General features: G+C 46.2%; 1 protein-coding gene across 1 annotated transcript; it reads right to left on the reverse strand.

Moving 5' to 3' along the window:
- Positions 1-278: 278 nt before the first annotated feature.
- Positions 279-22,538, reverse strand: CTNNBIP1 (catenin beta interacting protein 1). The gene is made up of 5 exons (XM_063417221.1): positions 22,301-22,538; positions 11,700-11,789; positions 8,569-8,690; positions 8,028-8,118; positions 279-2,503 (listed from the first exon to the last, which is right to left on the reverse strand). The coding sequence occupies exons 3-5, from the start codon at positions 8,662-8,664 to the stop codon at positions 2,445-2,447; spliced, it is 246 nt and encodes an 81-aa protein (XP_063273291.1). The 5' UTR covers positions 8,665-8,690; positions 11,700-11,789; positions 22,301-22,538; the 3' UTR covers positions 279-2,444.
- Positions 22,539-22,929: the final 391 nt, after the last annotated feature.

The raw sequence follows: 22,929 nt of genomic DNA on the forward strand, positions 1-22,929 counted from the left end.
CACTACATGGTTGATAATTGGACTACAAAGCCTTTTCTAGTTACAAACGTATTTCAAATTAGACCTGTGCTCAACTCTGACCTCTAAAACATTTGATTTCCTGGTTTTCTTAAAAATGGCTTACTTGAGAAGGCAAAAGCACAACAGCAAAGATAGAGAAATTTGTACAAACAACAGACAAGTCCACCGTGCTGATGTCCTGTGTCTTCCTCAAAGGTGAAGCCAAGTGTTTTTCATTTGAGAGCTGAGCAGTGTAATAAATCAATATGAAACAAGAGTCACTATTAAAAACTGTATTTCCTCCCCTCCCCAACAGTTACATTTTTAGAGAAATGACTGAACCACATAAACAGTTCACTTTTCCTCTTGAAAAGCTTCAGCTGCTGAGGAGTGCCCTGGGCAGGCAGGGAGGATGAATGTCAGCACTGGGAGCCAGCACAGGGCAGCCCCTTCCTCCAGCAGGCACACAGACCCCTCAGTTAACACCCTAAGGGCTGCCCCCCTCTGCACCAAATCACATTAAAGGGCTTCTTAGGCAACCAAGTCAAAATCTAGAGAATCCTTTGGGCTCATTCCTGCTTTATTTTAATAAAGAAATTTCTTATCTGGCCCCAACAAAAGGGGGTAAAAGATTTACTTTCACATAGTACTTTACAAAGCTGCAACAGAATCAAAAGGAGCGTTTTCATAAATAGATGTACAGTTGTTCTCATTACACAGTACTTATTTGCTCAAGATAATTTCTTCCTTGTGCTCACAAGTCTATTCTTCCTTTTGCAGACAGTCCGTGGTTTCTCTCCAACTTTTCCCCCATTTTGAGACCACAACAACATCCTGGCAGCAGAACTTCTTGCCACGAAGATGGTCATGTTCTCAGTTAGATTCTAGAATTGTTACTGTAAATAATTAACAACCATAGCAAAAGAAGCAGGAACAGGTAAATTGAGTTCAGCTTTAATAGAATCTGAAACATCTCGAAGTCAGTGCAACCCACAGCAAAATCCAGAAGTTTTGTAAAAACCACCTGCACACATGAGAGAAAATGAAGTGCTTGGTTTAGGCAGCAGTGCTGGAGACCGTGTGCAGATTCCTGAACAGTCAGTGCACCTCGGGAATTTCGCTGCAGGTGTTTCAGTCTGTGAAGGTCTGGGTGTGTTTTAAGGCCCTGCAGCTACAGAGAGTAAACCTGAGAGTGTCACCTGTACACTCAGGGCTGGACAGCCTCACGCAGCACTGCTGCCCCCTGGAACAGTGCCTCAGGACCCTGCTGCTGTCCCGGGATCCAGGGGACTTCCCCATCACCACAGCTGCGAGGAGGGAAACCAGGTACAATTTTTCAAGTGACTAGAAACTTCAGTTTGTTAAAGCCCAGCTGGATTTAAGTTAATGATCATTAATTGTTCCTAATGTGAGAGCTAGTCTTGTGCAGCAACCAAAGGGTTAAAGTGGAACTTTGTAGTATTTTAAACAAGTTCACATATTCTCTATACAAATTTGGCAAATTCACGTCACAGCCTTAGACCTCATTCTTGCAATTCCTGTAAAATGTCTCCAGCTCCCCGTGGGCAGGCAGGAGCCCAGGGCTGGGCACAGCCCCGGTGCCCCCAGGGCTGGCACCTCCAGTCCACCCAGGTGAATCCTTGAGCCAAATCTGCTCTGACACAGGCTCCCAAAAGAGCCCGAGGCCAGAGAGCAGCTGAGTATGGAAAAACTGATTGCATCAGAAACACTGCAGCCAAAAGGAAATCAAACCATGACTTCAAAGCCAATCCAAAACCAAAACAACCCCCCAAAAGCAAGCGTTTATATGTGTGTAGATGTAATAAATATTGCAAAGCACATTTGTCTTTCCCCCCCAAGTCAATAAGTATAAAGAAATAACCAATGCACCAAAACATCAGCTTCCTGCAATGAAAATGTTGGAGTCAGCAAAATACCTGCAAGCCAACTGAAGGGAAAGCTTTTGCATTGTCACCCAATCACAAGTTGCTTCCAGTTCTATGCAGCCAAATCAAACCCTCTTCAAATTCACAAGTTTGACCTAGATAAGCACCACAGCATGAAAAGCTTCTTTAGAAGTAGGATGTCAAGAGACTTTGTTTAAAATGTAAAATAAAATGTGAGATAAAAGGTTTCCATTGGTCAAGTTTGAAAAATTGCCTTCCTTTATCCAACCACAGCCTGTCCCTGTGAGCCAACCAAAACCACACCTTTAGGTTTGTCCTTAATGAACACAGCCCGGCCGAGTTGCAAAATCTGACAGGAATAGATGGCTGTGAGATGCATTCTGAGGGTTGGGCAAAGGGAAACAACATTACAAGGGAGAAGGAATACCAAGGAACAATTAGGGTGGGCAGAGGAACTTATTAATGCTCAGCCATCCTCCTCTATCTTCGGGAATCTCACTGTCCTCTCCAGTTCTGTGTTGTTCAGGTGTCCTGCAGTTACTGTCTTCTGTCTTCTGTCTCTGATCTGGAAAATGCCATCACAACATCCTCAGCACCTGCAACAACAATGGATACAGGAAAGCTGTGCCATAATTACCTCCTTTAAAGAGCAGTGGAGACATGCAGTACCCAAAGTGTCACTCCACACATCCACACAGCCAACAGGAAAGAAATGACAAACTAGGGATGCCAAAACCACCACCACTGCCTGTCCCGGTCAGGTAACTGCTCTGCTCCACAGAATCCTCTTCCAGGGCTTTGCAAAGCTCAAACTCAGCTCAGATGGAGCATCAGCGTGTAAAACTCCTCCAGTCTTTTACCTGAAGCATATCAAGAAGCAAATCTCAGTTCTGTGCCCCAAGCAACTTCTGCCTATACACCTGCACACAAGGTAAAAGAGGAAAATAAAAATGCCTCATCTGCTCTCATTATATGAATTCCATTTCTCAGTTATCTGATCTGCTCTTTGGTTGCAATACAGCAGGAGAAGTGGTCAAAAATGGTTGGAAATCCCCCTTGCTAATGTCCTTAAAAGCTAAATCAATGCTCATGAAATGCAACTGCACTTACTTGTATACACTTCACCATTTATTTGTTATATATGTACTCAAAGGAGGAAATATTAAGGACCAGGCAGTAGTAGTTTGTTTTTCATATGTAGAGCCCTTATCTTATATAAAACTACATCAAAAACTGCTCTGATGCACCCTCTTGCCAGCGTTCAGAAGCCCTGCAGTCATCTCCCCTTTCATCTCCTGCACAAACCGTTTCTTCCTTGATCAAAACATAAATGATATATAGCACCAGGATCCAGCTCGGAATTAACAAGCTGCCTTGTTGATTTTACAGCACACAAGAACTCCCAGCCCCTGAAGAAAAAGAAGGATTTCAGTGCGAGGGCTGTGCCAAGCGCTGCAGCCCCCAGGAGGAAGGGCAGCCCTGGCACTGCGGGCTCCTCGCAGCCCTGGAGGAGCAGGAGCAGCCCGGGAATGCAGGACACAGAGGCAGCCAGCACGGGGGAGCTGCACTCCTCAACAGATGCTCATTGTTTTCCCTGGGCCTCCCTTTCCAGTGTCTAGAGGGGAACAGGATTCTTACGAGTTTCCCTGTGCTCCCAGACAGGACAGGAGGCTGCATCCCAGACAAGCCCCAGCCCCTGCTCCTGCCTGCCCGGGCTCCCTGAGGCACCAGGGCACGTGGCCACGTCTGGAGGTGTCCCCCAGCAAAGGAACACGGGTGACATTTGTCCAGAAAAAGGTCATGCACATTTCTCAGCAGAAAAGCAGATTTTGTTCCAGCCCTGTCCTATAACCCAAACTACCCAGAGCTAAAGGAAACCAAGCTAACGAGGCTGCTCATTAAGCAATTCTCCAGTGCCCGTGCTCGTGTACAGACACAAACACTGCCAGAGAACAGAGCTGGCCCCTCTGTGTGCTGGAGGGAAAGCAGGGACTTCAGTACCAGGGAACAGAGCTGCTCCTGCAGGCCCACTTGGCTCCCACAACGGATGTTTTCTTGCTAATCAAGTAAAATAATGTAAAAAGCAGAGCACAGGTTAAAGTTAAGCTGCACATGGCCAAGAGCTGTGCCTGAGACAATGGGATGGTGAAGCACATCTGCTTTGAGCACATCCTTCCCTGAGCTCTGCACTTCCAGCAATTAATGTACAGAACAATGACAAAGGCACACTTTTACCTGACCTGCATGTATACATACAGCAGCTCTCTCCTCAGCTGTTCCTTTTCTGGGCACACATTTCTACCTTGAAATAGAGACTTACAACACACCCAGTGAAATATTCCCCTTCTTTTATGAGCAAAGTATTCCCTGCCACAAACCTTTAGACATTCAGATACTTCCCTCACTGCTTCTGCCTTACGCTTTCTCACCCTCATTCTTCCTAGAAATTAACAATAATTAACAGGTGGGCTTATTCTATCTTAGAACAGTGACAATCTTACCCCACTAACTTCCAAAAAAATCCTGCTGAGATTCTGTTCCAATTGCAGTTGTTTGAATTGCTGAATTTAGAGTTCCTTTACACCTCTTGTTCAGTCCTAGCAAGCCAAGATGAGCTGAAGGTCAAATGACTTCACTGCAGGGCAGGGAGGGCTGCAGCCGTGCCCTGAGCTCAGCGTGCCCAGCTGCTCCCCAGCTCTCCTCCACGGCAGAAAGCTTCCCCTGGGGGCTGATGCCAGAGCTGCCAGGACCTGGGTACAGAGACATGAACCCAGCAGGGTACAGGCTGGATAAAACCACACCACCCTAACACAAGAGAAGATGCTGACACCTCTAACAGCTCCTGTTTCCAAGAGCTCTTTGAATGATAAATAGATGTGTACACCTGATTTGCTTGTAGTCATCTCCAGAATTAATTAAACCCCCAAAGCATTTAGAGATCAGAAGGTTTAGCCTGTTGGGAATTTCTAAAGGCTGCCAAATTTAAAAAAAGAAATTCTTCACTTCACACAAGATCTTCGCATACACACATTTCTTCAACCACCTTCCAGCAACAATCTGCTAAACATTAACTCTTCCCTGAAATTCCCAGTATTAGCATCCTAGTCTGGCATTCTAAAAATACACCATGCGCTGCTGAGAGCAGCAGCACATGAAAACAAGCCTTGTGTTTAACACTGCAGTGGGCAGAGCTGGATCTCCATCACCATCACCACGTCAGGAGCGGGGTGCCCTGGAAGCCCAGCCCGGGCTGGTTCTGGTGCCCCTGCACCCCCAGAACAGCTCTCACCCAGCCAGGCACGTGTCTGCACCTCAGCCCTGCCCTCCCCACGGGACCAGCTCCGCCAGGAGCCAGCACCACGCTCCTGTTGCTATAGGAACACCAGAGCTGAAATCACCAAGGTCTCAGCACAATTCCCATCTCGTGCTTCCTCCCTGCACCGCTCCCATCGCCAGAGCAGCGCCTGCAGCCAGCCCAGAGCCAGCCCAGCCCCTGGGAATCCCTGGCAACAGGGAATATGGGGCTTCTGCAGGAGATGCTTCTGTGCACAAACGTCCTGAGAGGCATTTTGCTTGAACTCAAAAATACGTGAGAAAGCCTGAATTTCATCAAGGGTGAGCTGTGCTAGCTCTTGCTGCAATGCAGGCAAGACCGACGTGTGAACACCCCAAACCAGCCCAGGGTTACAGCCCCTCTCCAGAACACACACTGGCTGAACTGAGATGCCTCAGGGTTCCTCAGTTATTCTTGGAGCCATAAAAACAAACAACAAACACTCCACAGATGTCAGCTAAAGGGCTCCCGGAGTAAAGAAAAACACCCTGGATTTTGCACTTTCATATAGGTGTTAACAATGATTGAAAAATAAAATGGTTATGAAAAATGTGAGCATGACATTAATATTAGACTCAGTTATCTCCTTTTCTAATAAAAATAAGCATAAGCTGAAGGGAAGTATTAGCCTTCAGGCTTGATTAAAAATTACAGAGCTATTCTAAGATGCTTCTTGATCCAAATTAACTTCCATTGTTGGATCTTTAGACAACAAAACAGAGTCTCATGGAGGAACTTTAATTGTCAGAGGTATTGGTATCAGCAGTGGCTCACGGAGGGTTTATGGCACAAGGCTGAACTCGGCAGGGACAGCACGAACTCCTCCCTTCAGAGCACTGAGGCAATGGACAGAGGCTGCAGTGACTCCCTGTGGTCAAACCACGGGGCTCATGCAGGAGCCACAGACCTGACCAGAAACCCCAGCAGGGTCAGGGACCAGCCCTGCCCAGGCAACTGCTGAGGGGCCACAGCCTCACACGGATCACACACACAGAACAGAAACACAGGAAAAATGCAACAGAGCCTGCAATAACCTACAGAGCTCTACACCACCCACCCTCTACACCCTTGTCAAGAAAGCCCCAACAAACCAAAACAACCTTCCTGGAACAGAGCCAGACTGCAGCATTTTAAGGGACACAGAAACCTGCAGGTCCATAACAAAGTTCTCAGAGTGCTCAGGCCAACAACGTCACTCTGTTTGTTGGAACAAAATGGGGATGCAAAGTTAGCTTTGTGTCTTTTGGCCCTGCTGGAGGAAAATGGCTCTAAAGATACATCAGGGACAAGACAGGCTGAGAGCAGCCTGTCCTACTATGGAACAAAAGACTGTGAAATCCACTCAAGTGCTGACTTGGTGTAAGTTACTCCCTAAATAACACCTCTTTTTGTTGTTGTGTAAGACAAGCTGCATAAAGGAAAAAAAATCCTCCAGAGGAGATTCAATAAAAACAAAAAAGTAGGGAAGAAAATTCCTTTAAGCAATCTTGGAGTAAGAGAACAGTGAGTGTGTGGACTTGCAGGGGTTTCCAGCACAAGGCAATGCCATCTAGTGGAGATGGGATCTTCCTCAGGGCACCCATGCCCTGGTATTCCCAGCTCCCAGGAATTTCACACTCAGCCCTTCCTGCCTCTCTGACCCCAGGACAGAGCAGAGGGTACAGGCAGCAGCTGGCAAGGAGTATAACATTATTGACTGTTAGAAACCCAGAGAGATTTCTAAATCAAAGTCCTGAGCAATAAATTATAATTGCTTCTGTCTGTAGAGCACATGACAGCTTCAGCACCACTGTAGGAAGTATCTGTGTCCCCTGGCTGGACTTCTGATTTTATCACCTTTTCTTTGCCGAAGTGCAGGTAATTCAGCACAGATTTCACACTTTTAAGGATAATGCTGAAAAATGCCAACTGCAACCAAGTCTCTCTTAACTGAATGTGTCTACCTCAGTTTTTGACAAGAAACAGGAAAATTCTCACTTTAGACTGGCAGAAAAGTTGTGTATTTTGGCTCACAATTCTTTAGGTATATCCACCTCCATCAGCCCCCAGCTATGCAAGGAACGAGCACGGCAGCAAGTTTGTGCAGGTTGTGTTTGTAATGGATTTCCAGATGTCTCAGATCTATACCAAACTTCTGCTGAGTTCTCTCTGGCATGAGCCTTACAACGTTCCTTCAACACCAAACTGCCCTTTCTGAACCTGATCTGGCACGAGGGCTGTGCAGGGGAGGGACAGGAATCCAGCAAGAAACATTCAGGTTCAGAAGAGATTGGTGGGCTCAGAGCAGCCCCACACAATTGTTTACCAAGAGTTCTGCAAAGAATTAACAGGAGCAGAGTGCAGGGTGGCTTTCAGCAGGTGGCACACTGCTCTGGAAGTACGGGAGGCACAAGGTGGGGAAGTGGGTCTGGGGCACTGGGGGCACTGGGAGGGCACTGGGGGGGCACAAGGGGCACTGGGGGACACTGGGGGGGCACAGGGGGGGCACTGGGGCACTCACCCTAGTCGATGGAGTGCTGGGGCAGCTGGCTCAGCTGGCTGTTGGGAAGGCATGGGGGGGCACAGGGGGCACTGGAGGGACACAAGGGGCACTGGGGGGCACAGGGGGGGAACTGGGAGGGCACAGGGAGGGCACAGGGGGCACTGGGGGCACAGGGAGGCACTCACCCTGGTCGATGGAGTGCTGGGGCAGCTGGCTCAGCTGGCTGTTGGGAGGGCACAGGGGGGCACAGGGGGCACAGGGGGGCACTGGGAGAGCACAGGGAAGGCACAGGGAGGGCACTCACCCTGGTCGATGGAGTGCTGGGGCAGCTGGCTCAGCTGGCTGTTCACCACCCCCGCGTACGTGCGCAGGAACTCCTCCTCGCTCGCCGTCAGCTGCGGGCACAGAGTGAGGCCTCAGCACTCAGCAAAAGCAGGAGCAAGAGACTGCAGCACCAGCTCCAGGGAGAGGCACCACTGCAGCCCCTGCACCAGCCCTGGTTTGTGCAACTCGACCAGCAAGGCCGCAGCAGCGCAATGGGACACCACGGACTCGTGGGCATGTTCAGGTCACCTTCAAACAGCTGCTTCACCTGGCTCTTTGGAATTTCCAATAATGAAAAACTTGACATCGTTTATCCACATATGGAACTTCCAGGCATCACGAGCCTCATAATATTTAAGCAAAAACCAATTGTGTTTAACTGATAACAGTTCAATTCAGGATGGCTAAGACAATTCAGCATTAAAACCCGACCATCACCTGCCCGTCTCAGCAAGCACTGCCCCAGTTAGTCCAAAGTTGCCTGAAAACCCAGAGAACATGGCCTGTGAGGGGCATCTTACGTTTGATCCCATCTTCCTGAGCATGAGCAGCACTCTCACTTTCTGCTGAATGTACATCTCCTCCGGACTCTTTCCGGGGACGCCCTCACGGTTCATTCCCCTCCTGCCAGCTCCTGGATTTCCTGGAGATACAAAATCAGGAAAAGACAAACTAGAAGGAGAAGTTTCATTTCCAAAATACCTGGTTTTCACCAGTGGGCAGACCACTGAACATCCTGGGAGAGTGAGGAACCACATCCTTCCCCAGAGAAACCCTTAAAAATGTGAGCAGCCGAACTGGGCCTTACATATGCAACTGCAACACTCACAGAGGCTCATGTTCACATCCCCACAGCTCATTATCTGTGGTTATGTTACTGCATGAGTAGAAAAGGAATTCTAAGAACTAGATGAAAGAGTCACCCTGACAGAAGAGTCCGTGGTTTGGGGTTTTTTCCATAAATAAGCACAGGCAGAATGAAAACAGGATGCAGAATGCACAGCCATCAAGCCTGCAATGGCTAAACAAAAGCTGTGTGAAATCTAAACTCTTAAGTCTTCCTCCTCTTTTTCTTTTTTCCTTTATATATCATATAAAAAGGCCATTGCGTTACTGTAAAAGTTATTAAAATTTATGAAATGGTTTTGGAGAGAAAGCACAGCTAAGAGGAGCAGGGAAAGAGTATCATTTAAAAGCTGAGCTTTTGCATCTTATTTTAATAAAGATAATTGTGTTATGGAATAACAGACTGTGCTATCCAAATTCTATAGCACAAAGCATGATTATACATTAATATATGAGTATCTGGTAATTATTTAAGTTCCACAACAGGTGTTTACCAAGACAACAAAAAACCATTCAGGCATTCTCTTCAGCTGCTCTTAAAAACCATCTTGAACCATGTTTATTAAGTCAACAATAGTAAAAAACTTAACCTGAAATGTGAAAAATAATGGTGCTTCAAATAACACACTATTCCAGGAGAGTCCCAAACTGACCCAGCCCCTACCAGTGCTGAGTGGTGGAGAAATGTAACCCCTGAGGGGACCCCACAGAAAGATGGGCAGAGGCTGCTCACAGGAGCCTGCAGGGACAGCACATGGGGAAATGGATTCACACTTACGGAGAGCAGGTTTAGATTGGATATTGGGAAGAAATTCTTCCCTGTGAGGCCCTGGCACAGGTGCCCAGAGCAGCTGTGGCTGCCCCTGGATCCCTGGCAGTGCCCAAGGCCAGGCTGGAGCTCCTGGGACAGTGGGAGGTGTCCCTGCCGTGGCAGGGGTGGCACTGGAGGGGCTCTGAGGTCCCTTCCCACCCAAACCACTCCATGCTCCCACCAGTGGATGGAGGTGTGACCCAGCCACTCCTGCACCACACACACCTCAGAGAAGTGGCTCCAAACAGGTCTTCAATCACTTTTCAGTCCCAGAACTGGGTCTGGTCCTACACAACCTATAAATGTGATTTCCTGAGCCTCAGTAATGAAGGGAACACACTACACAAGGCTTGCACAGGGAAGGCTGCATCCCAGCAGGTTCAAATGCAGTTTTCCCAGTAATGTTTTCCTGCAGTCATTATCAGCCTCTCTTCCCATTTCATTTTCATTATTACCTTTAAGGGAAAGTAATCTGGGTGTGGAAACCGTTTAAAATTACACACAGGCCCTCCTGAGTGAGTCAGAAGTAATGCAAACTTCAGCAGCAGCTGCTGGGACAGGCTTTGCCACCCACATTACTGAGCATGGAGATAACAGCAGTAAAAAGTGAGAAAGATCCATCACCAGTCCTCCCTGAACATGTTTCAGTGGGAAGATCTGCAGGATTTGCTGTAGATGTTCTGCTTGGAAACCTGCAGCCTGTACATGTGCAAGGTGATGATTGCTGGGGTTTTTACACAACCAGAAAACTGCTCTCTGAAGGGGGAATTGAACAATCCCACAATTTAGTGTAGTGTCAACGCAAGTAAGTAAATTGGATTATGCTGCTCAGTATATACAGTGCAATTTGCTGACTGCTAACAAGTGATGCCAACAGTAAGGCAATGAACAAAATAAGATAGTGAGCAGGAAAGAAAGTTAGACACATCCAGAGACTGATAAAACAATAAACATTGATCGAGATACCCAGTCAGTCTGAAAGGTTGGACTGGTTCTTAATATTATAAATATGTCCCAAAAAATATTGTACTTGAAAAGGGAAGCTGCTCTACTAGTAACCAATCAACTTAGAAAAGAAAAATTGCAACCACAGAAGCTGAAATGTAGTAAGACATCTCTTGTTTAAAAATGAACCAAAAGGGAGGGGATATCAATAGGTGGCACCATCCACCAGCACCAAGAAAATGCCAGGGCTGCCAACGGGGAAGACCCCACTTCAGCATTCCTCTGCTCATCAGATAGTACAAGACCTGGCTTGGTTACTACTCATTGTTTTCCACCATAACTGTCTTCTAGTTGTTTATTAATTTTCAAACTTCAAAAAAGGGTGATGGGAATTCCTGTCTAAGCCTGGTTCTTCTCAAGTAACCTTCAGCCAAGATGGGTTTGTCATGAAGTCACCTATTTAACAGGAGGGATAAAAATCCTAAAGCCTGCCCATTCAGTGAATGCTTCACACAATTAGGAAGCAGCATGGAGGAAAAAAGACTCAATATGGCTCAAAAACCCTGTACAGAGAGGTAAAGCTAAGCTTTCAGAGCCTTTGCTCTCCCTACAGCACAGGAATACCCTGCCACCACAGCTCTTCCCCCTCGATGACATCCGGGTGGAAAGACAAAGGTCAAACAGCACTGAGACCCCAGCATGAGGAATGTGCAGGAATCTCTGTTTTCCTGTTACATAAAGCTTTCAGAAGACAGTTTAGGATGACAGCATTACCCAGCATATGCTACATGAGAAAATTTCCAAACCCACATACAGAGCTGGTCCATGACCAAAGACAGCACAATCCACATTTGCAAATGAAGGACTGAAAAATCTTATAAAAGTACTTATCAACTCTGTTCTCTCCAGAAAGCTACATTAATATGCTACACGTTATGAAATGCTCCTTAAGCAGCATTTCCCTGCCCCCACAGATCCTTCTGGCACATGGGTCAGTGGTCACTGCCCCATCCCCAACCAACACAACACCAGATTTCAGTGCCAACATACCTGCTTCTAGAAACCACAGGAGATCAGATAATCCACGTGTTCAGTCCTAATCAGTGACTGGAGCTGGGAAAAACGTATGAGGGAACTGCCCTGTGAAAACAAATGAGCAAAGAATTACAGAACATACTCAGCTGATGCCCAGAAAGATCCTTAACTCAATACACTTTCACTCCCAGGCTGCTTTAGAACACGGTCTAGGTAAAATTCATAAAACTGCACGCTTGTCTGGAGCTGTTAAACATGAGAACCTTTTTATGTGTAAAGTTTTTTAAAATCAAGCTGTTCTTTAGCTGCAAGATTTCCACCCTGACTATGCCAATGACATTCCCAGTCACTTGAGAATGAATTGCATTCAAGCTTTGCATTCTTTAGGAAGCTTTCAGCATAAAACCCAACTGATACATTGTGGCCTCAGCAAAGAAGCAATGGGATCTCAGCTGAATTCCTGGGAATGGTGTCCTGGATGGCTGGCACTGCAGGGAGGGGCCAGAGGCTGGTGAAGCCATGGAGAATGCACTGTTCTATCAGATCTGGAACTGGTCTCTCCAGGTAAGGGTGAGGCAGATGTGCAGAGCCAACAGAGAGTTTGGGCTGCCTGTGCCTACCTCTGGCAGCTAAAGGTGGATCCACTCCCCAGTGCCAGTTTTCCCTTCCTTTCTCACAAAGACTGACCCGTGTATTTCAAAAGCTGCAGGGTTAGCCAGAAATTATTGCATTCCTCACTAAACTGTGTTAAAAGACCAAATGCTTCAAGCCTGTCCTGCTGCATCCAACACACTGCAAATGGACATAATTGGGTCACCTAATTCTCCCTTGTTTGCCAGGCACAGGCAATGAAATTTAGTTCTCATTTATTTTTAAGATGATTCACATGACAGAAAAATAAACAACAAAGATCTACATATTACAGCCAACACTGCCAGCCCAGCTTTGCCAAAGCAATAAATCTGGGTTTGGAAACACTCCCTCCCTTTCCCCAGCAGCACAGGAGGTCAGCCAGAGCAGATGGGGAAGCTGTCCTGCAGTCCAGCACTGCCCTCCCCACGCTGCCTGCAGCGGGCTGGGTGAGGATCCCAGGAATTCCTGCAGCTCAGCAGGGCCCAACACGTGGACTGGGCAGAGCCAGGAACGCCTGACATCCCCATCTGTCTCCTTCCAAACCCTCTCCTGGGCTGGGGAAAGGCTGTGCAAGCCTGGCAAACCAAGCACGAGCAGCACTGGTCACCGTGGACTGAGGCTGCTGGCAAGGCAGAACCAGACACGGGTTTGGAGTGAGGAGGTCTGGGTACACCAAAGAACACCTGGGCTGCTGTACAAGGATGTTACCCAAGAAATGCCATTGCTAAGAGCTTCAAATTTTCCCACTAGCATTAAGGGATACTTTCTCACCTCTTCTCATGGCTACTTGTTCTGAAAAGCCTCTAATGAAAATAAAATATATTTCTTCCCAAAAACAAATTAAAAGACCACAGTAGCTTTCCCTTCAATTACTGACCCCAGACACAACAGCACAATGAAAAAATGCTGTAACTGCAGTTAGCCTTCCCTTTTGTTCTTTTTTGCTAACTAGGTTTAGAACGTCAGCTACTGGAGTTTCACTTCAAAAAAATGTAGACAGGAGAAATCTGTACTCAATCTCAGTTTAACTTGTCTGTTTTACCAACAGATGGAAACAGCTCCTCAGAAAACTCAAGCCTCAGCAAGAGGCTCAAGCAAGAACTGTTTTGACTGAACGCCTTCAGAAGAAGATTCCAACACGCAGCAACTGAAAATTACAGATTTGTAACTTTATTTCCTTCACTTCCACCTACACTGGTATGAATTCAAAACCTGGAAGGGACTTTCTGCTGGACAATGTCACAGATCAGTTCAGAATTAAGAACTCCCAAATTCTTCTGACTCCCCTCCTGTCATCTTTTTAAATGAACAAAAATTTCATGTCTCAACAGAAAAAGAGACATACTAAAAAATGCATTTTTATAAATTTTGCATAAAGGAAGTTACTTAAGCATCCCATTCAGTTTTAAAGCCATGCTTATTTGATTCAGTGAGGAAGCAGCATGAGCTTTTGTTCCTTCAAGTTTCATATTCCCCCCAACACTGTAGTCCTCTAATGCTGAAATGCCTAACAACCACATTTTACTGGTATGGGAAAACACAAAGTGCAACTGAGGAATCTGCACAGCCTAAATTAAGGGGGAAGAAAATAAAAAGGCAGTAAGCTGTTGGAAAACGTAGTGTTTTACATATTCAGTCTTGATAATTTAGGATACTTAGAGCAGCCATCTGGCAAGTTCTTTAAAACCTGTCACAGCTGACTACCTCTTTAATATCTTGTAGCATTTCCAGTTATAGCCAAAAGAAACCCAACAGGAGTTAGTTCAGCTATTTTTTTTTTTTTGTTGAATCTGACTGGTTCTGTTCAAGGCAGTTAAAACCTGCAATTAATGGGATAGGATTATAAAGCTCAGATAAGGAGTTGTGGTGAATAAACCCCAGCACTGCAGGTTCCCTTTGCTCTACACAAGTGGAGTTCAGAGCAGCAGGAAGAGCCCCTTTGACTCTCTGGTATCATTATCCAAGGTTAAGCCATTCCCCTCCACAGTTCCACCGTGGAGCACTTCAGTGCTTCAACATGGTCATACTGGGAAGCTTGGAAGTGCAAGGGGATGCTGCCCCTAATTTAAGCCTTGTTAATTTTCAAATGACATTTTTCAGAGAACAGTTAGAGCCCAAAAAACCTTCCAAGCTGGAGCCTGAAACCTGAGGAACCAGAGACTGCAAAAACCCTGCTACAAATTTTCCTCTAATTCATTCTGACTCGTGACCTTCAGTCACAGGCAGCTGGAGACTGGATTAATTCCCATCTCCAGAGGGATACAATGAAGAATTCATAACAGCTACCTATTTATAGGTGAGCAGTAAGAACTGAAATATTTAATACAGGGGTTTTTGCCTTCATTTCTATGTTCAGTGCTACCTTTTAGCTGACTTCAGAATCTGAACCCCAGTGTCAGATTTAGGTCAATTTACTGCTGGAACTCCCGTGGTAGGTTCACATCTCTTAAATGTTAGATTTAAATTTTTAACGAAACACTACAGTCCTCCTTCTTGAAGAAGGTCAGGAAACAGCCCCACACACTGCCATTTATTCATGAAACATTTACGAGCACAAGCAGGGGTTTTTCTCCCCAGTGCTGGATCACCTTTCAGAGCTTCAAAACAGCCTTCAAAAGTAGCAATGAAGTGCATTCCATAGAGCTTCCCAATATACCAAAACAGTTCTTACATCAATGCTCAAGCTGACTTGAAAAATAAACATAAAAAATCCTACTATCATAATCACCACTTTCATGAAATTAAAATTTGCCTCCTGACCTTGAGGCACACACAAACCAGATGATTCCCCCCTTCTCTCAAGAAGACACCTCTCACATCTCGTACAGTTAAAAGAGGCAGCACAGGGTTTTAGGTAGTTCATGCCAGTCAACTTGAAGCCTCTGAAATTAAATGTAGTAACAGCAACAAAACCTGAAAAAAGTCTTTCATTTCACAAAGATATTCACACTTCAAAGATGAATGTGTCAAAAATTCTTTAAAAAGTGACAACCCCTTATAAACAGCAGTTTATACACAAATCACATCCCAGACCGAGAGACAATTCCAGCAGAATGTTCCAGTACTTTACTCACAATGGTCACCAACAGCTGGATGGGCAGTGCTGCTCTCCTCCCAACCTTGGGCATCTCTCACAGAGGCTCAGGCACCTCTTATTTAAAACAAAGCTAGAAATCTGCTAGGCAGGAAATTAGCCACTAATAACAGATAGCCAACGATTTAACTACCAGGTACCCCACTGAAGAATCACTGCTGTAAAAGATGTTCAGCATCCATTATTAAAATAGAACAGTATAGCAAAGCTTTATAGGGATCTATCTGTAAATATTCTATTTCAGAAACAGAAAATGAAGTTTCCAGCACATAGACCTAAACCTGAGACGTCTTTTTTTGTCTCTGAGAAATTAGGTCTATTTTCATAGTTTGATATTAACTTGGAACATAAACTAGTGAAAAAATTGAGCACTGATAATAGATAAAAATTATCAACTCCTTACAGGGATCAACAAATGATTTTCAGTGTATCCACCCCATTTTATATGGTTGGCATGCCATGCATTGCACAAATACGTACCCCTGGAACTCCTGAGAGGGGTGATCCTTTTTGAGTATTAATTATTGACACCAGTGCCAGTCCCCAGGTGTGTTCACGAGGACAGACAGAATTAACAGCTAATGGGGAAGAACTTGCTCCCCGTGCTGGGGTGACCAAGTTCTCCCAGCCCCAGCACACAGTGCTGAGTGCATCTAACCTGAAATGCAGAGAGCACAAGTGGGGGCACAGAAAGGCCTTCTCTCCACTCTGTGTGTACATATATCTACATATATTTATATTTATAGGCATTTCTCTGGTACTCATCAACACAGGATCTACAGACAGCCAGGTATTAGTGACAGCTCTCTTACAGCTCACTGTGCTGCTCTCTGATTTTTACTGACATCTGAACATCCTTACTGCCAGGCCACAGACATTTCACACTGCAAATGCCTATAAATCTTTTATAGTAGAAACATTATGGCTAACTAGATTTTTTAAAAGCAATTAAAATGTGAACTGTTATTAGGTTGATGACTACTTAGCATTTAGTGTTTTGCAATAGTGTATCAAAGTACATTCCTAGGACTGGAGACTCTCAGATTAATAGCTCTTTACTACCAAAATTGTGTAACCATTGGACAACAACATGAAATAGTGTTCTGGCCTCATACATCACTAAAATTTGCTGTAAAACGTGACAAACACAGCCCTTATGCCACCTAGTTATCTTGCCTCTTTAGGAAAAAAAAAACCCAAAAAACCTTCTGTACTGCTTTCCCCCTGGATGCTCTGAATAACCAAAAAAAAGCAAAGAGGAGGTTTCAGTTCTGAATCAAGGTTTAAATTTCAAAACCATTTAAAGAGATCTATTATTAATAGCTCTTGCAGTGAGTTGAACTAGGAATTAATGGCTCTTTGTCTCATATGGCCACATGCCTCCACCATCTCTTTGGCACTAACCAGAGCACAAACTCTGCCTCCCCAGTGAGCAGCAACTGGATAATATGGGCAAGAGGCTGTTGCTCCTAAGACCTTCATAAAATAATAATCCATGAGACTTTTCCTGGATAGTGTTCCACAGGTTGGTCTCAGTAGAGGTGCCAGCTTCTCTCTTCTCTGAAGGACTTAGCAGAAACAAAAAGCACAAAAGGATATTTGCTCCCTTCTTAGGTCACCAAACAAGACTGTGCTAGGAGGGTATCTGATGGAGAGAGAGGGGAGAAGGGAAAAAAGTCCTTGTCAGTTTTAAGAGAGGACTTTTAACATTCACTAGTTCAAACCAAATTCCTAATTACACACCAATTTCACCACGGACATTTTGCTTTCCCTATGCTTTGGCCAAGTGGGATTGCAAGGAAGGAAATCTTGCCTTCAGGAGACTTCCTATTTGTCAGGAAAATGGATGCAATTTCCTTCCTGCCTGGCCACAGCTCTGAATGTTACCTCAGGTGCAAGAGCCTGTGGCACGAAGCTGCCTGAGGTCAGAGCCCGGGGCCTGCAGGGCTCCCAGTCCCCACCACTCCTGGGACTGATTAACTCTCAGCACAATGGAACCATCACAGGCAAGACTGAACACACATTTGTTAAAGGCAACCATATGTAAAAATATTAATTTAGATCAATCAAACTCCAATACACAACAATAGTAACAAGGGGAGTTAGCCCAGAGACCATTCACAACAATGCTGCAGAGTGGCTGATTGTGAAAACCACTGCAAGACCCCAGAGCACTTCAGGACTGCACCCAGCCACCACTCAAGGCAAAAGGGCAAAGAGGATGACTGGAAATGCAGGCAGATTTCTGCAGCTCCATAAACACAATCAGATACATCTCTAGAGCAGCCCAACACAGGAAGGAGCTGACAGCAGTTACATCTAAAACAGAGCAACGAAATGAATACATGAAAAACAAGGGGCCAGAGCTGTAGTGCTCACGTGTGCTATTTCACACAGTACTTTACTTAAAGATTAAAATGTATTTTGTAAAAGTTAGTGAACTAAGAACATTGACAGTGAAACAGTAAGAGAATGGTTGCAGTTTGATGTGAATTGTGAAAGGCTTATTTTATCAAGTTCATTGTAGCTGCTGACCAAGATTTCAGCAATAAAAGTTCTGTTTAGCAAAACATGATGTTTCTGGCCTCTGAAGTTAAGCAAAACCTTTCACGAATTCCACATAACCCAAGGAGTATTATTTGGCATCTACAGACATTCCTGGGAAAAGGCAGCTAAGAAGACGTGAATGCTCCCATTTTTCTCAATCTGGCATCAACTCTTAAAGTTAATTATATTATAAGTGTTACTGCTGATTGGTTTTGCATAAACATTCAGTTAACTGTGTTTATCTTGAAGTCTGATATTGCCTCCCCCGACCAACTGAGCAAGCTGCCAAGGCACAAAGAAATTTCCAGTTTTCCACTTAAGATCCAACACACTTAAAGTTAGGAAAGTCCATAAAAATGACATTAATATGGCAACAGGCAGCAGAGAGCCCAGCAGCTGCACTACCCCCTCCTCAGTGCCACAAAAAGCCTTCCTTCAGTAGTTTACCTTAAGCTGTTTCAGGATTTATATTCCTCCTTTACAGCAATTCTGCTGCAAAAATTTAGGTCACATTTCGTTTAAGGGTGCACGTCCATGTGTACTTATTTAAAGCTCAAGGAAATTAATTAAAAGCTCCTCACTGACTTCACTGTGCATTGAATCAGGACCTGGATGAGTTCAGAGGCAAAACAATTACACTTTAATTAAACATCTCCACCTTCATGTGAAGTAGTCAACTAATTTCATGGAAGGATTAACTGAGTCAGAAGGTTTCTGAGCTTGGTCATGGTCACAAACAGAGTTGATTACTTAAGTTGTTTCCATATTTTTTAGCTGCCCTCATAACACAGAGAAAATGGACTTGTTGAAAAATCAAATAAATTCCTGGTCTGTGTATTTGCATGGAATAAAACAGAGTGTCCTGAGACAAGTGCAATGCCTGTACAAATTTACTGACTCTCTGTTCCCCAATCAGTAGTTAATTTAGTCAGTCACTGGAATTCCAATAATGCAAGAAGTTGAAATTATTAGGGTTGTGGTTTTTTTGAGATTTTTAGGCTGTTCTGTATTTTTAAAGTAGAATTAATAATTATATCTCTATTATTTCTGAAAACAGAAATAGGCTTGGCAGATTTGATACTTGAAAAACCTTGGATGTATTTACTGAAAAGCAAGAAGCATGACTCCACTTTCTGAATTCAGACTGACATTTAAACCAAAGAGAAGCTCTGTAATATTCTGTCAGATCACCAGCAGTGAGCAGAAACAAGAATGAGCTTTCCTCACTTTTTTGAGCATTTGTTATATAATGCTTCCTCAACACTAAGGCTGAAAATAAATCTGAGACTCAGGACAGTGTTCTCCTTATTCTAATAGTAACTGATGGGTTTAATTTGCTGATCTTTGATTTCTTCTCACCTCCAGTTTTGCTCACTCTGCTTTATCTGCACTCTCATGCCAATGGAAGCTCATGGACAGGGCACAGCCCTTCAAAGGGAAAAAGAACTGTATGAGTCCTCCATTCTCAGAGATGTAACACTGAACAAAATGGTATGGGGTTTTTCCCTAAATGAAGTTAAGTTACTCGGCAAAACGTTTTCAGCACGTTTCAAACCTATTTACATATCATTTCCCCCTTCAACTTAGCAGCAAGACCATTAAATGAGCAACCCTGGATGTGAAATAGGTGAAAATGTTTTTGTTCCAATAATTTATATCTTTGGTGCACATCATCATCAAAAGTGGGACTAGTCCCACACCTGTATCATGCCATAGCTTTAGCCCAGAACATAAACATTTGGCACATTTGTTAGGATTGCAGTTCTCCCAATCACTTCTGCACTACACACCCGATGGCGAGGTGCAGCTGGAACAGCTGCCTGTGTCCTTGCTGCATCTCAGCTGGAAATTCAACCTGATGACAGCTTGCAGTAAAAAGAAATACAGTTTTGCCTGTGCATGTATAGAAATATTTCTGATATCAAATCCTTCTTTTTGGGAAAAAGTTCTCCTGGAGTTTGTCCCAGCATCTCCAACAGCAGCTTTCAAAAGCCTTGTGCCTCCCTGTGCACAGCACTGGTGGATGCTTGATGCTTCAAACTAGGTCAGATGCTCAGGAGGGTGCTTTGTAGTCAACAACCAACTTAGGAACTGAAATACTTAGTGAAAACCTAAATGTTTGTGTTGGTTACACATGACAAACATTTTGGAGAGGAAAAACTTATATTAAACACATATAAATAGATCTATTTCTGACAAGCTGTTTCCCAGGCAAAGCATCAACCTTGAACAGCTTAACCACCTCAGGCACATTTAGGTGTTAGCTCTGTTTGCCCATCTGCAACTGCAGGATGACTTTTATTTTTTGGCAGCAGATATGCATCACAGTCATTGCTAGTAATTCCAAAATCTAGGTTTTGTTTCTGGTCGCTTTTGGTTTTGTTTAGAAAACACCACAAATTGTTTCTCTCTCCTCTTGCAAAGTGAAGCACTCTCAAACCCTGGATGGGGGAAAGGATGGGAGGGAGCAGAAACTGATATAGCCACAGCTTTCCCATAAAACTGGCATTCAGAACTTGCTTTCCCAACACTGAACGGGATGTTCTGTCCAGTGACACTTCGGAGCACAAACCACTTTTGCTAAGACAGGGACAGAGGCTCCCGTTGCCCCGTGAGCCACGGCCCTCCCTGCCCACACAGCTCCTGCCAGGGCAGCCCCAGCTCCGTGCGGGCACAGGGATTTATCAGCGCCTCCTGCCAGCCCAGGGGAAGCTTCTCCTGCTGAGGATTTCACTGTCTTCCCACCTGGATGCCAAGAAGAATCGTGGAAGCCCTTTTCTGCCCCGTGTAACTTTCCATAACTTGTTGCAAGGCTTACAATGAACTAAAAGAGAAAACTGCTTTAAAGCAGATTTGGGTCCAACTCATTACCAATTAAGTTTTCCAAAACAGCCTTTGCTCCTGCATTTGTTCAGTCCTACACATTTCTTCATAGATTTATTATTTCTGCAAACCACATCAACTAAGACAGCACACAAATCCCCAACAACTCTGAATTACACTGAGGGAGCTGCCAGTTTCTCCCAAGATGCCAAAGATGCAATAGCTGATGATGCTTTTTCAGCTAAGGGCAAAGTGAAGCAAGAGAAATGTATCTCAAGTACACCTGTCACTATTTTCCAGAGGAATCTGTTTGTCGAGGTGAAAGTAGCTTGTAGCTTGGTAAGAAAACCAGCCTGTGTTTTTAAAGGTAGCAATATGAAGCTTTCTGTATGCTCCCTCACCTTGAATACCTGTACTTCCAAAATAAACCCCACTGAAGTACATGTTTAGCCTCATTTTTTCATCATTTACATAGAGGTTCTCCTTCAGCAGCCTATTTCACACCACACATGAACTCCAAAAATAACCAAGGCCAAAAGAAATTGAAAGGCTGTAAGTTCAGCAGCCAAGAAAAAAAAAATGGTAGAACTTTGTAAATGTATTTAAAAATATACTCTTAAATACTCTCTAAACATGCCTCTGACCATGCTGGAGCCAGCTTAGACCAGGACTGTGAACTAGCACACCTAACTTGCCTCCAAAGTCTGCTGGAGTTCGGTGTTTTGTTTTCTTTAAATCCTCACATCTGCAGAATGTCTCACGCTCATCTCACAGAGCATCAAAGCCCATCCTGTTCGACATGTCAAGATGAGGAATGGACAAATAAAAGATGATATACAACAGAGCAAAATATTCTCTTCTTGAAGAGAAAGCAAACCCGAGTCTGAAAGGCAAACACGCCCTGATGAAGCACATCTGGATGCTGAGCAGCACCGAGGATCCTGTCTCATCCGTCTCTGGAGCACTAATACATTCTGATCCAGAGGGTGATGCTGTCCCTCTCTCACGCATCTTCCCAACAGGTAAAAAACTAACGCGTGCCAACAAATACCGTCCACGAAAACTCCAAGTTACCGAGTGCTGCCTCACAGGCTGTAGAAACACAGTTTTTAGCCACGGTACATTACCCCCGGGGGAAGCCCTTTCCTAAGCGCTGTCCCGAGGCGTTTCCCCGGCGAGGGCCGGGATGCCGAGGGCACGGCGGGCACAGGGCGCTGCCCGAGCCGGCCGTGCAGAGCCGGCCCGGGGCCCGCGGCCCCAGCGCACTTTCGGCGGCTCCCCCGGAGCGACCTCACCTGCCACAGCGGCGCGGCCCTGCCTGGGTGGGACACCGGGAACGGGCGCCCCGTGACGCGCGGGGAGATGCCACAAAATGGAAAAGGCACCTCCCGTGCCCGCGGCGGGGGCCAGGGCCTGCCGGGGGCCGGGCAGCGCGGGCCGGGCAGCGCGGGGCGGGATGGCCCGGCCGGCCCGAGGAGCGCCTTTGTTCGCGGCCGAGCACAAAGGGCACCGCGCTCACCTGGTGCGGGGCCCGCGGCCCCGGCGCTCCGGCGGCTCGGGCGGCGGCGGGCGCGCTCGGCACGGGCGGGCGAGAGCAGCGGAGAGCAGCGGAGCCGAGCGGAGCCTCCGCCTCCTCCGCCGCCGTGACTCACCGCGGCGGCCCGAGGGAGGTGCCTGGGCGGCTCCGGGGGAGGGACCCGCCGCGTCCCGGCGCCCTGGGCAGCGGCGGCGCCGCAGGCAGCACCGAGAGCGGCCGGGAGGAAGGGGCGGGGACGAGGGGCAGGGCCGGGGAAGGGGAAGGGGCGCGCCCGGGGGCAGCGGCCGCGGGGTCCCGCGGGCCGGGGGCTGGCGGCGGGGCCGGAGGGGCTCGGTCTCACCTGCAGACACCCTCCGGAGGGGCTCGGTCTCACCTGCAGACACCCTCCGGAGGGGCTCCCTCTCTCCTGCAGACACCCTCCGGAGGGGCTCCCTCTCTCCTGCAGACACCCTCCGGAGGGGCCGAGCGGCCGGAGGGGCTCGGTCTCACCTGCAGACACCCTCCGGAGGGGCTCCCTCTCTCCTGCAGACACCCTCCGGAGGGGCTCCCTCTCTCCTGCAGACACCCTCCGGAGGGGCCGAGCGGCCGGAGGGGCTCGGTCTCACCTGCAG

The sequence above is a fragment of the Prinia subflava genome, chromosome 21 (genome assembly GCF_021018805.1).
Source record: "Prinia subflava isolate CZ2003 ecotype Zambia chromosome 21, Cam_Psub_1.2, whole genome shotgun sequence".
NCBI classification, from domain to species: domain Eukaryota; kingdom Metazoa; phylum Chordata; class Aves; order Passeriformes; family Cisticolidae; genus Prinia; species Prinia subflava.

What these genes read in the sequence shown, in the direction of transcription:
- CTNNBIP1 (XM_063417221.1), bottom strand. Translation starts at nt 8,664, where the DNA reads ATGAACCGTGAGGGCGTCCCCGGAAAGAGTCCGGAGGAGATGTACATT. An exon ending in TCAGGAAGATGGGATCAAAC is followed by an intron (nt 8,119 to 8,568) that starts GTAAGATGCCCC and finishes CTGTGCCCGCAG; the next exon opens with CTGACGGCGAGCGAGGAGGA. An exon ending in CCAGCACTCCATCGACCAGG is followed by an intron (nt 2,504 to 8,027) that starts GTGAGTGCCCTC and finishes TTGTTGTTGCAG; the next exon opens with GTGCTGAGGATGTTGTGATG.